The 17,137-nt window shown below is 44.5% G+C and overlaps 1 protein-coding gene across 2 annotated transcripts in view; it reads right to left on the bottom strand.

Annotated features, from left to right (window-relative positions):
• lamb4 (laminin, beta 4) overlaps window positions 1-14,872 on the bottom strand; it is a 31,764-nt gene extending 16,892 nt beyond the window's left edge. The window contains exons 1-17 of one of the 2 annotated variants that reach the window (XM_084016597.1): window positions 14,784-14,872; window positions 13,488-13,672; window positions 11,142-11,277; window positions 10,960-11,033; window positions 10,544-10,732; window positions 9,561-9,624; window positions 8,417-8,631; window positions 7,311-7,431; window positions 7,025-7,213; window positions 6,667-6,825; window positions 5,447-5,550; window positions 5,235-5,314; window positions 3,193-3,436; window positions 2,609-2,740; window positions 2,342-2,530; window positions 2,019-2,131; window positions 20-140 (exon numbers count right to left, since the gene is read on the bottom strand). In XM_084016597.1, the coding sequence (XP_083872723.1) occupies window positions 20-140; window positions 2,019-2,131; window positions 2,342-2,530; window positions 2,609-2,740; window positions 3,193-3,436; window positions 5,235-5,314; window positions 5,447-5,550; window positions 6,667-6,825; window positions 7,025-7,213; window positions 7,311-7,431; window positions 8,417-8,631; window positions 9,561-9,624; window positions 10,544-10,732; window positions 10,960-11,033; window positions 11,142-11,277; window positions 13,488-13,672; window positions 14,784-14,805 (2,337 nt within the window). In that variant the 5' untranslated portion in view covers window positions 14,806-14,872. The remainder of the gene's footprint in view (window positions 1-19; window positions 141-2,018; window positions 2,132-2,341; window positions 2,531-2,608; window positions 2,741-3,192; window positions 3,437-5,234; window positions 5,315-5,446; window positions 5,551-6,666; window positions 6,826-7,024; window positions 7,214-7,310; window positions 7,432-8,416; window positions 8,632-9,560; window positions 9,625-10,543; window positions 10,733-10,959; window positions 11,034-11,141; window positions 11,278-13,487; window positions 13,673-14,783) is intronic. The other variant, XM_084016598.1, reaches the window with a different exon arrangement.
• Between the last annotated feature and the right edge of the window lie 2,265 nt (window positions 14,873-17,137).

Raw genomic sequence — 17,137 nt, 5'->3', positions numbered from 1 at the left:
GCGACTCGGACTTCCTCACCGAGTCGATCAGGATGTGAGAGCTGGAGGACTCGTCGGATCCACGCGGTTTGGTAAAGACCACGTCCACAAAGTAACGCTGGCCTGAGTTCAGACAAACTGCAGACTCCAGGACAGAACCTCTGAAGGCAAGCAAACAAACAAGCAAGCAAACAAGCAAGTAAACAAACAAGCAAACGAGCAAGCAAACAAACAAGCAAGCAAACAAGCAAACAAACAAACAAGCAAACAAGCAAACAAACAAGCAAGCAAGCAAACAAACAAGCAAACAAACAAGCAAGCAAACAAACAAGCAAACAAACAAGCAAGCAAACAAACAAACAAACAAGCAAGCAAACAAGCAAACAAACAAACAAGCAAGCAAACAAGCAAACAAACAAAAAAACAAACAAGCAAGCAAACAAACAAACAAAAAAACAAACAAGCAAGCAAACAAACAAACAAACAAGCAAACAAACAAGCAAACAAACAAGCAAGCAAACAAACAAATGAGCAAGCAAACAAGCAAACAAGCAAACAAACAAGCAAGCAAACAAACAAGCAAGCAAACAAACAAACAAGCAAGCAAACAAGCAAACAAACAAACAAGCAAGCAAACAAGCAAACAAACAAAAAAACAAACAAGCAAGCAAACAAACAAACAAAAAAACAAACAAGCAAGCAAACAAACAAACAAACAAGCAAACAAACAAGCAAACAAACAAGCAAGCAAACAAACAAGCGAGCAAGCAAACAAGCAAACAAGCAAACAAACAAGCAAGCAAACAAACAAGCAAGCAAACAAACAAGCATGCAAGCAAGCAAACAAACAAACAAGCAAGCAAACAAACAAGCAAACAAGCAAGCAAGCAAGCAAGCAAGCAAGCAAACAAGCAAACAAACAAGCAAGCAAACAAGCAAGCAAACAAACAAGCAAACAAGCAAACAAGCAAACAAACAAGCAAACAAACAAACAAGCAAACAAACAAGCAAGCAAACAAACAAACACAAATGAACACAAAGTAACATGACACATCTTCGCATGAAAACAAGCCTGAGACATGATTTCTGGTTTAGTTTGACCTCTAGTGGTCGATATGTGAATAATCATGTGGATCATTTAAATAATCTACATTTCTGCCTCTTTCTTTCACACCTGAACTGTCATCTGAGTGCTCTACGGTTAGACAGAGACACTGGGTGCAGTCGAATAGTCAAAAAATAAGGTCCTAACTCCTATTCCTATCTCCTATCCCTTGACCTCTGGGGAAAACGTCAGGGGGTTAAGGAAAGGCGATAGGAGAACTCAAAAGGACTTAGGAATAGTCGACCGCGGTGCTCAGAGAATCCGACCGGACTTTCACTAAGCTACGTCATTATAACGCGGCCGCTGATGATTGACAGCTGATGATCGGCACCGGCGATTGACGTGCGTCTGCACTGGAGAAACTACAATAATGGACTACAAAAAACGCATCGTCCACTTCTCCACATGTTGGTTTTATCAACAGCTGGTTCACTGACCGGCTTCACGTCCAGCAGCTCCTCCTTCCTGTTTGACTGTTGTTTTATTTACGTTTCATTTGTGGTTTTAGTTTCGTTTTTGTCAAACATTTGTAACATGATTGAAATAAATTAAAAAAAAACATTCAATTATTATCACTCTCCACACATTTATCATCACTATTCCAATGACTATATGTCTGCATGAAAGTCATTGTTAAATATGTAAATGCACATATCGTTTGTTTTCATTAACGGCCGAGGTGTGCGGCACTTTAAATGTTGCTCTCGCAAAGAATTGTGGGTCGGCGTAATCTCCTTTCCTTTCGCATAGGAAGGTCCGTTGCATCCTATGCTAAAGGAGCTCTGAAAGGAAGCATTGCAGCTCCTTTCCTTTGCATTTAGAGAATTCGAACAGCTCTTATCATGGCGGCCACTTGTTTACTTCCGGGTCACTTCTTCAGTTAGGAACCTTCCTAAGCAAAAAAGACTATTCGACTGCACCCATGAAGTTTCACCTGGAGTTTCCAGGAAGAATCAGAGTTCTACTTCCTGTCAGGTCACCGCTGCAGCCGCCGTCACCCAGTGTCACCGCGGCGATGCTGACTGAAGCCAGCCAATCAGAAGGAAACTGCAAAGGAAATGAGCCGACCTTATAGTACAGGAAATGAATAAAAGACCAAGTACTTTTATATTACTTCTGTTTAAATATTTAATGATAGTAGTATTCCATATTTAGATGTCGTGTTTTCTATATTTTTAAACTCCGTCTGACGGCCTTGGAGGCATAAAAGAAAACCAGGACCAGGACCAGGACCAGGACCCTGACTGTTCTTTGTACCTCTGGCTCGTAACGAATCAACAGCTGGTAATCCATCGATGACGGGAGGTTGTCCACAGTGAACCTAAGCCCCGCTCCATCCAACACTCTAACGAATCCCAGACCGGTCCAGGTGATGGGCTCTACACCAGTCCTCTGACGGGGGACGATCTGCAGGGCTTGACCCGGATCCAGAGTGATGCCGGTCTGCTGCAGGACGGATACAAGCATCAATGCTACGGTCTGATTGGCTGAAAAGTTGGACAGGAAATGAACAAATCGTCCCACCTGTCCCTGTCTCTTCTGGCGGGCGAATCGCCGAGTCCTTGGAACCAGAACGACTCGGCCGTTAGAGAACCTCAGGTCGTAGCCCTGCTCTCGGAAATACTTCTCACACTGTGGTGAGAGTACTGGGTTCAGCTGCAGATACACCCAGAAATACATATAAATACACATGAATATTCATACTGTTACTCACATATAAATACACATGAATATTCATACGGTTACTCACATATAAATACACATGAGTATTCATACTGTTACTCACACAAAAATACACATGAATTCATACTGTTACTCACACAAAAATACACATGAATTCATACTGTTACTCACATATAAATACACATGAATATTCATACTGTTACTCACATATAAATACACATGAATATTCATACGGTTACTCACATATAAATACACATGAGTATTCATACTGTTACTCACACAAAAATACACATGAATTCATACTGTTACTCAGACAAAAATACACATGAATATTCATACGGTTACTCACATATAAATACACATGAATATTCACACCAATTTTGTCTGTAATCTTTAGATCATCAAGTTCACTCATCATTACCTACCAGAGGAGAAGAAGGAGGAGGAGGTGAAGAAGGAGGTGAAGAAAGAGGAGAAGAAGGAGGATGAGGTGAAGGAGGAGGTGAAGAAAGAGGAGGAGGTGATCTTTCTCCATGCAGTGGAGCAGCCAGCTCCGCCTCGTACAGGAAGTAGTCCAGGGCAGGCAGGAAGTAGTTGGGGGCGGGGTCAGAGCAGCGCCGACCCACCATGTTGGGTAGACAGTGACACTGTCCGTGGGCTGGTGAACACCTGAGGAGACAGGAAGTCCAACACTTGACTCGAGAGGTCCCCATGTTGTATGCTCTCAGGATCTAAGCACCACATACAGTGGAGTCTAAGTATTCCCTTAGAGGTCACTAAGTGAGCTTTCTATCCCATCATGCATTACTCTGAAGGAACCGTGACGAGAGTAGGATTGAGACTAATCCTTTCATTATTTCCTTTCACAATAAAAGCTCATGTACCATCAGTGCTTATCAGAACTTTAATTTACTTACTTTATTTATCATACTTACAGCTGCTTTACAGTTAAAATACAGTTAAACTAACAGACAAATCACAGGACTAGTCATGCATTAGCAGAGTCATAGTTGTGGACAGGTCGGTGAAGTCTCTGAGGGGGGAGGGGGTGATGGAGAAGGCTCTGAGAGAGGAGGATCAGAGGAACAGGAAGGAGTATGGAGGTGGAGCTGGTTGGGGAGGGATTTGTGAGTCATACGTTTATTGAAGTTTGGATGATGAACCATACAAAGTGCTGTTACGGTCGTCCAGTCTGGAGGTGGTGAAAGCCTGGATCAGCGTTGCTCCGGCAGGGAAACAGTGATGGACGGAGACGGGCGATGTTCTTCAGGGGGGGAAAGGCTGTTGTAGTGATTTCATTTATGCAGCGTTCAAAGGGGAGGTTGCTGTCAAAAGTGACGCCAAGGTGGCGGATGTGTGGGGAGAGAGACAGAGGTCCCGTCCACACGGAAACGTTTTTTGTGCGTAAACGCAGAAGTCTTGTGCGTTACGCCCTGCCATCCATACGGATCCTGCGTTTTCGTTTTTTTAAACCAGCTCTCAGGGTGAAAAAGAAAAAAACAACCCCCCTCCGTTTCGTGTTCGTTTTCATGTGGACGGCGAAAACGAATACGCTGACGTCATCGGCCCGCCCCTCGACCCTCAAGTCTGACATTTCACCTGCGAGTCTCGTAACAACAACAACGGCGGCCTCCGTGCTCGTAGCAGATATTCTGCTCGTCTGTACGTCGGCGTATCAGGACCGCTGTATGAAAAAAAACGAGGGAGAGAGGGGGGCGATATTCCGGGGGAAAAGTCACAGATATGCTACTTCATTATGATGCTAACAAACAACCGCTAGCTAACTTCCCATGAATGTAGGCATTTATTTGTCTAGTTAATCCATCCCAACGAGTGACAACGCCTCGTCAAGGTCCTTAGGGTGACGGCTGTTGATGCTTATTGTTGGTTTTATTTATACGGGACAAATAGTCATCTCATGGGTGTTTATTGATCGGGTGGTCGGGTGGAGATTAGCCGTAGTTTTCACTTGTTGCCATAGCAACGGCAAACATCCGCTCAGCTCCGTCTCTTCTTCTGCGTTTTTGGTGTATTTTTGTAGCAGAAACAGCGCCACATATAGGCCTGGAATATGTACTACAGCGCGCTGAGTCGTTTTCAGTGGATTCACCTGGATGCAGATTTTCTTGTGGAGTGGAGCTGTCGATGGTGAGGCTGACGTAGTGATGGTTATGGTGAGGGATTTGGGACCGATGATGATGTCAGTTTCCAGAGAACATTTGTTTGCATCCAAGATTTGAGCAGTTATTATTTATCAACAGATAAACAGGACAGATTTGAATACTGCGATGACATCACACCCATCAGTCACCAAACTTCATAGGTGTGTAGTTTCAGGTGGACATCCTAACAAGAATAAACCTCCATCATGAGTTCCTCTTCATTCATTTACTCATCAACGTATTGAATGGAAGCAGATTCAGAATTTCAATATTTGAAAGGCAAAATCAAATAATAGGAAACATACGTGGTGCTGTGAGATCCTCCGATATCACAGTCACATGGTGAACATCTGAAGAGAGATTGTCCTAAACCCCAGAAACCTTCCTGAGACAACAATAAAAACACTTTTATTAAATGTTTGATTTATTAAAACAACGTCTTCTAACAAATCATTTAGTTTGTAATAATTCACGTATCTACAGCAGCCACCAGAGGGCACTAAAAGATAAAACCTACCACACATCGATCACACAGAGGTCCAGTGGCCAGTTGGTCACATTCACAACTTCCTGTCAGCTGATCACATGACCCGACGCTTCCTATAACATGGCACCTGCACGCTGAAACACAAACGCACACATTTTAACATATAGACACTTTTGGCGTTTGTAAACAGTGAGGATGTATTTAGTGGGCGGAGCCCAACTGTTGGCAGAAAGTGACAGTTGTATAGTAGGAGTGGATCATCGGGATCCTTCTCGCAGACATGCTGCCCTCCATTAAAGTACCAGTGGGCAACATTTTTTTGATCATATTCACCGAAGCCAACACTACGCTCCGATAGAACAACATAAATTATCCGGTTTCAGAAAAAAAAGTGCACCTCTACGTGCACGTAGAGCCTGTTGTTTGTTTTGCAAAGATAGACAGAGCCCGGATCATCCTGTCCAATCAGCACGCAGGGCTGTGTTTGTGCACACACAGAGCCCCTCCCCCCTCGGGTCGTACCACTATCACAGGGGGGAGGCGGAGCGAAGTAGCAACAAGCTTCCAATTCCTCGTTAAAAACCCAAACGAGGAGGTCCAAAACAACCAAGGAAAAGAAAACACCGGTGGAAAAGAAGGAAAAAAAGAAAGATGGCGACGGTGCCCGTGATAAAACCAGAGTCAACATGTGACCCGCGTTTCAAAGGTGGCGTGATCTAAGGGAGTTCAAAGGGCAGGAAGTTGAGGGGGAGGAGCTCGGTGGTTGTGGGGAAGGAGCTCGGTGGCCGTGGGGGAGGAGCTCGGTGGCCGTGGGGGAGGAGCTCAGTGGTCGTGGGGGAGGAGCTCGGGGGTTGAGGGGGAGGGGCTTGGTGGTCGTGGGGGAGGAGTGTCAGAGTTGTAAACATTCAAAATCTGACAGAGTGCTCTCGATCTGCGGGACTTGCTGACTTTAATAAGCTGACGGTTATCAACGTGGTGACTTTCCTGAGCCGTACTCATGGATCCAACCACGTGGACTCTTCAAATGTAACGTTAGCTAGCTAAACCGTTTACAACCATTACATTGGCTGAGACATGTGAATAATCATTTCTGCTTCTTTCTTTCACACCTGAACCGTCATCTGACCATCGCGCTACGCCGGCTCATCAAATGGCGTCCTGTCTGAGTTCATGACATTGAGTTACACATCAGCTGGTTTACTCCAGCAGTACGCTGACTCTGGGAGACCACAGAAAACGTCATTTCTCACGCTGACAGCCAGGATCGTTGTCCTCTCTCCGGTTGAAGAAGCCAGGTTTGCAGAGGTCACAGCGCCGACCCTCCACGTTTTCTTTACAGAGACATCGTCCGGTCAGAGCGTCACACAGACCGTCACCACGGCGAGAACCAGCGGCGTCACAGTCACATGCTGCAGCACAGGAAACACAAGTTCTAGTCAGTTTGGTCATCAACCTTCTATGAGAGAAGATCTTCTCTCTGGTCAGCTGGTGGCCGCCATGTTTCATGCTGAAAAACATTCACACGTTATGATAATATGAGGAAACGCAGGCATCTGAATATCGGGGTCAGACAATATTTGTAAATAATTGTGGTGAATAGAAACGTACGAATGCAGCCGTGTGGGTCGTCTGTTGCTCTCCGAGGATCCTGATAGAAAAAAGGTCGACATCGCTCACACTGAGGACCGGTCCTGTCATGGCGGCAGTCGTCACAAACACCCCCACTCAGACCGCCAGACGCTTGAAAACGAGTCGTGTCAAAGTGGCACGTGTCAGAGTGACCATGACAGTTGCATCCTGGGAAAAACACAAAACACTGAGACTGATTACACCAAGACTAGATGAATAATAATCTAACTGGTTTTAACGTGAAGATTAAAGGCTCAGGTTTTACTCCTGCAAGTCTCAGTAGTAGTTCCTCCTCCGGGCCTCCAGGGGGAGTCGTGGTGAAAGTCCTCACATCTCTCACAGTTCTCTCCGGCTGTATTATGCTGACAAACACATCGACCATGAACCTGAAGAACACAAATAAATACTCCTAAAGTCTATTTTAAAGTGCGAAATGAATATTACATATGATTAAAAACACATTATTAATAGCCAGTCTCTGTGCTCTGTCAGGTTAAATTCCCAGATCACATGATCAGAAGGACCAGAAACTTCTGTCTAATCGTTGATACATTCATGTAGAAACTCGAACTTTAAACGTTCCACATCATTCACACCTTCCGGGTGTTATTCAACATTTAAGTCCCAGTTGGCAAGTCCGGCGGATGGAGGGCACTCTGTCAGATTTTGAATGTTTAAACTCTCACGCTCCTCCCCCAAGACCACCGAGCTCCTCCCCAAGACCACCGAGCTCCTCCCCCTCGACCACCGAGCCCCCTCCCCCACGACCACCGAGCTCCTCCCCCTCGACTCCGTGCCCTTTGAAATCCCTTAGATCACGCCACCTTTGAAACGCGGGTCCGATGTTGACTCTGGTTTTATCACGGGTACCGTCGCCATCTTTCTTTTTTTCCTTCTTTTCCACCGGTTTTTCTTTCCTTGGTTGTTTTGGACCTCCTCGTTTGGGTTTTTAACCAGGAATTGGAAGCTTGTCCAAATCAGACCAGAACTGATCTAAAGCAGTCCAAAACTGATCCAAACCAGTCCAGAACAAATACAAACCAGTCTGAAATTGATCTAAATCAGTATGAACTGAACCAAATCAGCCCAGAACCGATTGCAACCAGTTTAGAACTAACCCTAGCCCAGTCAAGAACTGATCTAAAGCAGTCCAGAACTGATCCAAACCAGCCCAGAACCAGTCAAGAACATATCCAAACCAGTCTGGTATTGATCTAAATCAGTATGAACTGAACCAAATCAGCCCAGAACCGATTGCAACCAGTTGAGAACTAACCCTAACCCAGTCAAGAACTGATCTAAAGCAGTCCAAAACTGATCCAAACCAGTCCCGAACTGATCCAAACCAGACCAGAAGAGATGACTTCATACCATGCCCGCCTGGCTGAAGACGTCCCCTCGTCCCCCATCCATTGGTGTACACTGGATGGCGTGTCCGTTACAGAAGCAACTTCCTCTGACCAGCATGTTGTATAGAGCATAGTAGTATTTATCCTGAGGATTCCTTCGTCTTCGACCCAACAGAGTATCACCCAGTGTGAAGAGACGAGTGAAGTTAATACGGATATTAGTCAACGTAATCAAATCTGTGAATGAAAACATGTTGAAATGTTTAATATGTTTGAATATACGTATGTTTAATTGGTTGATATGTTCTGATATAAACTTGTTTAATATGTTCCAATATAACCCGGTCTGGAGAATCCGAGTGTGGCAGTCTGACAACAGAACGTCAGTTTACAGGTTTGAATTATTATTAATTAGAGCAAAAAACAAGGCTTCTCCCTTAGCAGGAACAGGGTCAAATCCAGAACACACTCAATAAAACAAAAGTCAGCAATATTTCTAAAGTAGGAACATAAAGGTCAGGTCAATAAGTAACAGAGGACAACTGAAACACACAGAGCAGGCAAGTCAACTAAATGACTCCATGTGGGGGGGTTTAGCTCAGGAGGTAGAGCAGATGGCTGGCAACCGCAAGATTGCCGGTTCGATCCCTGGCTCCTCCCCGCTGTCCCTGAGCAAGACACCCCACCCTAACCGCTCCTGACGAGTGGTTGACTCCACCGTCGGTGTGTGAATGTGTGTATGAATGGGTGAATGTCAGTCATTGTTGTAAAGCGCTTTGGAGAAAAGCTCTATATAAATGAGGCCATTTACTCCAAAAATGTCAATGGACTCGGCATCTGGTGGCCAAAACAACAGTCAAGATCTTGACAGATATAAACACGTTTAATATGATATAAACATGTTTAATATGTTCTAATACAAACATGCTGTATTGTTTATGTGGTGGAAGGCGCGGTGGTGCAGCATCTGACTCCTGGGATCAGGTAGTCTGGGTGGACCCCCCTCACCACCACCTACACGTTGTGAGACAGGACTGTGGCCCACCGTTCATGATCTTCTTATAGAAACATGTTTAATCCAGGACCCTGAATTATTCAACTAATGTGTTTTTTTCAGACAGAACTGACAGCCAATGAGAGAGCAGTATTCTCAGGTGAAAACTCACCTTGGATGTTTGGTGCATACGGGTTTTCTATTTCAAAGATCGGATCCAGAGCTTTCAGCACCACCTGATGGACAAACATCATAAATCTAAAACATTTCTGAATATAAAACTGTAAATCCCCCTGAGGCTGACCTATGATTGGTTGATTGCTGAGCTGTGATTGGTTGGTTGCTGACCTGTGATTGGCTCTAAACCCCCCTGCAAATACAGATAAATTCAGCAACTGCATAGCTTATTTCTCGCATAAAATGTTTTCAGAAACACATTTCGGTGAACTATTTTCGTAAAATAAGAGAAAGTTTGATTAGTTGCTGACCTGTGATTGGTTGGTTGCTGACCTGTGATTGGTTGGTTGCTGACCTGTGATTGGTTGGCTGCTGACCTGTGATTGGTTGGTTGCTGACCTGTGATTGGTTGGTTGCTGACCTGTGATTGGTTGGTTGCTGACCTGTGATTGGTTGGCTGCTGACCTGTGATTGGTTGGTTGCTGACCTGTGGTTGGTTGGTTGCTGACCTGTGGTTGGTTAGTTGCTGACCTGTGATTGGTTGGTTGCTGACCTGTGATTGGTTAGTTGCTGACCTGTGGTTGGTTAGTTGCTGACCTGTGATTGGTTGGTTGCTGACCTGTGATTGGTGAGTTGCTGACCTGTGATTGGTTGGTTGCTGACCTGTGATTGGTTGGTTGCTGACCTGTGGTTGGTTGGTTGCTGACCTGTGATTGGTTGGTTGCTGACCTGTGGTTGGTTAGTTGCTGACCTGTGGTTGGTTAGTTGCTGACCTGTGGTTGGTTGGTTGCTGACCTGTGATTGGTGAGTTGCTGACCTGTGGTTGGTTAGTTGCTGACCTGTGATTGGTTGGTTGCTGACCTGTGATTGGTTAGTTGCTGACCTGTGATTGGTTGGTTGCTGACCTGTGGTTGGTTGGTTGCTGACCTGTGGTTGGTAATACTACATAATTGAATAAGGTTGTGTAGAGTGTGTCACCTCTCCGTCAGTGGACGGATCAGATCCAGAGTATCTGCTGTCACAGACAACGTCTTCGATGCTGTCTGCTTGCTGATTGGACACCGAAGGAAAGTGAAGAGAACAATCTTCTGCAAAGTAACGAAACACTTTCCAGCTTCGTCCAAAATCTTTCGATCGCTCCACCAACATGGCCGCCGGACGGAAACTCTGCAGAGAAACGTTTCCGTTCTGAGTCGATGAACTCTTTCCATGTTTAAACAGGATGTAACTATTTCTATGACTTCCTATAAATTCTTTGAAGGCTGCTGTAAACTGTCCGGCTGGACCGCCCCTTTTAGGCCCCGCCACCTGATCTCCTGATCTACTTTACAGGCGAGACGAGTTCATCCTGAACAGACGTAATACTTCACCTTAGACAATAAAGAGTCTTTTACCTTGAAGGTGAGGACCAGGTGACTGAACTGGAACAGGGTCTCCAGATCCAGTCTGATGCTGACCTGATGGACTCCTGAAGACCACAGCTCAGTTAGTATGATATGATATATAATTTTGATATTTAGCTGTGAGTTTGCTTGACATTTGACACTTTGACACAATGTTTATACATTTATCTCACCGTTCTCAGCCTGCCACCACTTCCTCTTTCTCTCGGGGTCAAAGGTCGTGATGACGTTCTCTATGTGGTGACTATTCGGGTTGCTGTGGTGATTGTATGGCAGCCGAGAGTCACATGTGAAACACTTTTGATCCTCCTGATGGACGAAGACACATTTGACCAAATCAATCAATCAATCATCATCATCATGATCATCATCATCATCAATAGAATCGATATGATAAACTATCAGGTATTAGTAACATAATACCAGATCTTTTTATTTTTTGAAAGTTTTGTAGTTTCAATCAATGTTCCAGAATGTTCCTGAAAATGTTAGTCCAGGTTCGTAAAAAACTCGACTCGTCGTTAAAATCCAGTTAGAAACTCAAGTCTTGTGAGGAACTATTTTCCCAGGCATAAGAACATTCAGCCCAAAATGACCAGGTAGAGTTCCATAAACCCAGAGACTTAATGGTCTCTAAACCCTCTAGAGACTTAACGGTCTCTAAACCCTCTAGAGAACACCGTTTCTACATGAACATCAGTGAACAGAGGTTAAAACAGGGAGGTGGAGCCACTGAAGTAAACACTGATACAATGATGAAGACAGGATTCAGCAATAGACTGGGATGGTCCTTAAAAGGGGGTCAGAAATAGACTGGGATGGTCCTTAAAAGGAGGTCAGGACTAAACTGGGATGTTCCTTTAAAGCGGGTCACAACGAGACTGGGATGGTCCTTTAAAGGGGGTCACAACAAGACTAGGATGGTCCTTTAAAGGGGGTCACAACGAGACTGGGATGGTCCTTTAAAGGGGGTCAGCACTAGACTGGGATGGTCCTTTAAAGGGGGTCACAACGAGACTGGGATGGTCCTTTAAAGGGGGTCACAACAAGACTGGGATGGTCCTTTAAAGGGGGTCACAATGAGACTGGGATGGTCCTTTAAAGGGTGTCACAACAAGACTGGGATGGTCCTTTAAGGGGTCCGGACTAGATTGGGATGGTCCTTTAAAGGAGGTCAGAACTAGATTGGGACGATCCTTTAAAGGGGGTCAGCACTAGACTGGCATTGGCCTTAAAAGGCGGTAAGAACCAGACTGGGATGGCCCTTTAAAGGGGGTCGGCACTAGACTGGGAGAGGCCTTAAAAGGCGGTCAGAACTAGATTGGGATGATCCTTTAAAGGGTTCAAGGTTCAAGGTTCAAGGTGTCTTTATCATCCCAGAGGGGCAATTTGGTGTACAGCTGGCAGTAAAAGGCACAGCAAACACAAATATCCAAGAAACATTATCAAACATAAAAACACGATAAAAAACAACACCACAAGCAACAACAGATAAAAACAAATCACAAATTCTTGTGGTCGTTGACCAGACTGTCTGCAGCGGGTTAGTTTTGCAGAAAGGCAATGGATGTGATGGGTCTGCGATGATGGAGTGTACTTTTTTAAGTACCCTGACTTTATAAAGGTTGTGAAGATTATTAAGTTCAGCGGGGGGTCAACACTAGACTGGAATTGGCCTTAAAAGGTGGTCAGAACTAGGCTGGGATGGTCCTTTAAAGGGGGTCAGCACTAGACTGCGATGGTCCTTTAAAGGGGGTCACAACGAGACTGGAATTGTCCTTTAAAGGGGGTCAGAACTAGACTGGTATAGGTACTGGTGATGTTGAGACTCTGAACATAATTGACTCAGAAGATCCTGATCTGTTGTCGTCCTGATCCTGATCCTGACCCTGTATCTATGTGTAAGGTGTCCTGAGATAACTGCTGTAGTGATACGACACTATAAATAAAATTTAATTGAATACAGGAAATAATCTACATGATTTAAGATAACACCTGGACCAAAGATATGACTGAGATATGAGTTATTGTATTATTGATCTCCTCTCTTGATAGAAGCTCAGATAAGGAGGTGGGTGGTCTGAGGTAGTATGAGTCAAAATGAAATACAAAAAGTGGAAGTGAAGAAGGTTTCTGTGAGAGTTAAGATCCTAAAGCGATGACAGAGAGAGTGCAGCACAAAGGAAAACAAAGAAGGAAAAATGCAGCAATGAGGAGAAGTGACTCCTCAGGGTGCAAAGATAATAAAGTGACGGATCAGAACATGTTTGAGTATGAAAGTCGGGAGGACGAGTAGAAACACAGCAACTCAGCAGAACAGCAGAAAACACATGGAGAAAAAAACAGACAGAAGGCTGATACTTATACTTAAATATATAAGTATAAGCATATATACGTATACATATACTGTATGTATATAATATATATATGCTGTATCCTATCAAGACATCTGAAATGGAACAGTCTACTAACATAGTAGTCTACTCGTATAATAGTCTACTTTTAAAGTGACCTCTGACCTCCAGGTATCCGATGATGCAGTAGTTCTGTGGTCCATCCAGACCACAGGTGGACGACGCTGACAACTGAGCCGCTCGACCCACCATCAGGTCCCCAAGCTGGGGGCTACAGGAACCACCGGGACACTGGTCCTGGAGGTCCTGGAGGTCCTGGAGGTCCTGAAGATGGGCAGCTGGAAGAAATACTACAGAAGAAGACAGATGAGTTGGGAACGTAAGATTTTAACTTCTAGTGGATTTTTTTGGAAATGTGTCAAATGTTTCCAACTGACAACACCTGGTTGGTTTGAATATTGAACAATTGAAGAATGATGACATCATAATTACGATTCGAGAAACTTGACATATATCTTATGTAGAACAAGGATTTACAGAGAATAAACAGACTGAGAGGAAAAACAGGTGACAAGAAGAAAAATGATCTGTTAGAACCGGATCAATCCTACCTTTACACCTGAACCGGATCAATCCTACCTTTACACCTGAACCGGATCAATCCTACCTTTACACCTGGACTGGATCAATCCTCCATTTACACCTGAACCGGATCGATCCTACATTTACACCTGAACCAGATCAATCCTACCTTTACACCTGAACCGGATCGATCCTACATTTACACCTGAACCAGATCAATCCTACCTTTACACCTGAACCGGATCAATCCTACCTTTACACCTGAACCGGATCAATCCTACCTTTACACCTGCACCAGATCAATCCTACCTTTACACCTGGACCGGATCAATCCTACCTTTACACCTGGACTGGATCAATCCTCCATTTACACCTGAACCGGATCAATCCTACCTTTACACCTGGACTGGATCAATCCTCCATTTACACCCGAACCCGGATCAATCCTACATTTACATCTGAACCGGATCAATCCTACCTTACACCTGAACCGGATCAATCCTACCTTTACACCTGGACTGGATCAATCCTACCTTTACACCTGAACAAGATCAATTCTACCTTTACACCTGAACCGGATCAATCCTACCTTTACACCTGAACAGGATCAATCCTACCTTTACACCTGAACAGGATCAACCCTATCTTTACACTGGAACTGGATCAATCCTATCTTTACACCTGAACCGGATCAATCCTACCTTTACACCTGAACTGGATCAACCCTACCTTTACACTGGAAGTGGATCAATCCTACCTTTACATCTGAACCGGATCAATCCTACCAACACACCTGATATTATCCTTCCTTCCTTTTGTCTCCTTTCCTTACATCAAACATAAGTGAGTTATGAGACAGACATGATGATGTCAACTCACCTATAAAGAAAATGAAGATCATGTTGTGCTGAGATGCCAGCAGGACTCTGATCTGCTGTACTCTGGTCTCTGTTGGACTCTGGTGGTCTCTGCTGGAGCACAACAAACAGTTATCAGCTATCCAAACATGTAATGAGACAGACTTGGAGCAAATTAAACAAATATCATGAATATAAAAACATTATCCAAAGACATAGGAAAGTTTCTTTCTTATTCTATAGTCACCACAGCATCACAAAGGTTAGGCAGAATGATGCAGGACTCAAACACCCTATATGAGACTCATTCAAGAATATATGACGATATGGGCAGAGAATATATGATATGAATATATATGATACTGTATATACTGATTTTACCATGAGGCAGAAAGAACAGGATTTTAGTCTGATTATGACTTTCCTTTCTACTCCTTAGTGTAATATTATGTCATCATCCAGTCAGGTAACATGGTGGTCTACCTGGGAAGAAGTGAACCCCCCGAGGGATAAAGACCTAGACCCCCAAATGTGAGAACTTCCTAACCCTACCCTTCAGATGGTGGCTAGATTTGTACAGGCTCTGTGTAATGTTTTAATGACTTCAGATGGTGAATTCTCCTGAGTCTATCCAGAACCAGAACTAGAAGACCACTGGGTGTTACCTCCCAGTAGCCTGCAGGGACTGATGAACTTTGAGGGGAATGCAGTAATTGTGGGGATTAGCTGAACTTCGCTGTGTTTAAAGGCTGAGTGTAAACTGAGCTGACATTTAAAACTATGCATAAAGTTGTGTTGGTAAATATCAAGATTCATTAGGTTTATGTGAGGAGCATTTATTCAAGTTTTGCTGGTAAAGAGACAGAGATCAGGTTTAAATATGTTTGACCATGTTGTCACAACATTACATCTACGATCAGAGAATCAACATTGCTCAGTTTTTATTGCATGAAGCCTTTGTTGAGTTAATGTCAATTGCAGAACCAAGATTTTCTTAACCCGAACAGAAGCCCCTCACTGCCCTATACCCCCAATCGCACTAGCCTGCCTAACTCCCCCTAACCAGGCTAACTCCCCTAACAGCCCTAACCGCCTTAACCACCCTAACTCTCCTAACAGCCCTAACCGCCTTAACCACCCTAACTCTCCTAACAGCCCTAACCGCCACAACCACCCTAACATTCCCTAACCCCCCTAACAATCCCTAACCACCCTAACTCCCCCTAACCAGGCTAACTCCCCTAACAAGACCTAACCTCTGTAAACCCCTAAACAAGCCCTAACCACCCTAACAATCCCTAACCACCCTAACTCCCCTAACAGTCCGAACAGCCGTAACCCCCTAAACAAGCCCTAACCACCCTAACAATCCCTAACATCCCCGACAGCCCTAACCGCCGTAACCCCCTTAACAAGCCCTAACCACCCGAACTCCCCTAACTCCAACTAACCCTGAGGCAACCCCTAGAGAAAATTGTAAGCTGATGTATGTACATTTTAAAATAACGTCTGATAATTACACACATAACACTACGTAACTGTCAACTTACTACTGACTCCTTGACTTAAATGTATATGTATTATGTTGTATCTGTGTGCCAGGTAGATGAATGGAATGACTACAAAACCTACTGCTATGACACCACCATGGACCGATACCTGGCAGCTTCCCAGTATGTGGCTGCATTTACTGATTCGTATTTAATTGCCCTGATATGTCACTAAAATAAAACTCAACACTAGTTCAGTATTTAAGGTTACATTTGCTACAGTCAAAGTCGACAAGAGTAAAGTCAATACAGTTAGCTGGAGATGAAGCACTACTAACTTTACATCCGATCAAGATGTGATTCAGATAAAGAGAGTGATCGAGAGCCTACCTGCTGCTGCTGCCACACTGGAGGATTGAGCATACCTGGGCAGGTAACTGTACACTCGAGTCAGATGTAGCCTCAGGGTGAGGGTGTTAATGAGAGGGGGGGGGGGGGGGGGGTGGAGAGGCGGAGATAGAGAGATGGAGAGAGAGAGAGACAGAGAGGGGGGGAGAGAGTGAACAGTCTTCAGCTGTAAGTGGCAGCATAAGAAGTCCAGGGTTTTTTAAAGGGATGATAACTGAGGTCGTTCCCAGCAGTCCTCTTCTCTGTGAAGAACTTTGTGGGCTCCCTTCGTGGGCTCCCGTCATGGGTACCCTTCGTGGGTACCCTTCATGGGTACTCTTCATGGGTACCCTTTATGGGTACCCTCTGTGGGTACGTTTCATGGGTACACTTCATGGGTACCCTTCATGGGTACTCTTCATGGGTACACTTCTCGGGTACCACTAGGTGCCCTGGCACAAGAGGGCATTGAGGAAAATTCCTTCTCAAATCCTTAAAT

Source organism: Eutrigla gurnardus (genome assembly GCF_963514095.1).
Source record: "Eutrigla gurnardus genome assembly, chromosome: 9".
In the NCBI taxonomy this organism is placed as follows: domain Eukaryota; kingdom Metazoa; phylum Chordata; class Actinopteri; order Perciformes; family Triglidae; genus Eutrigla; species Eutrigla gurnardus.
This window is presented reverse-complemented; position numbering and strand designations above follow the sequence as displayed.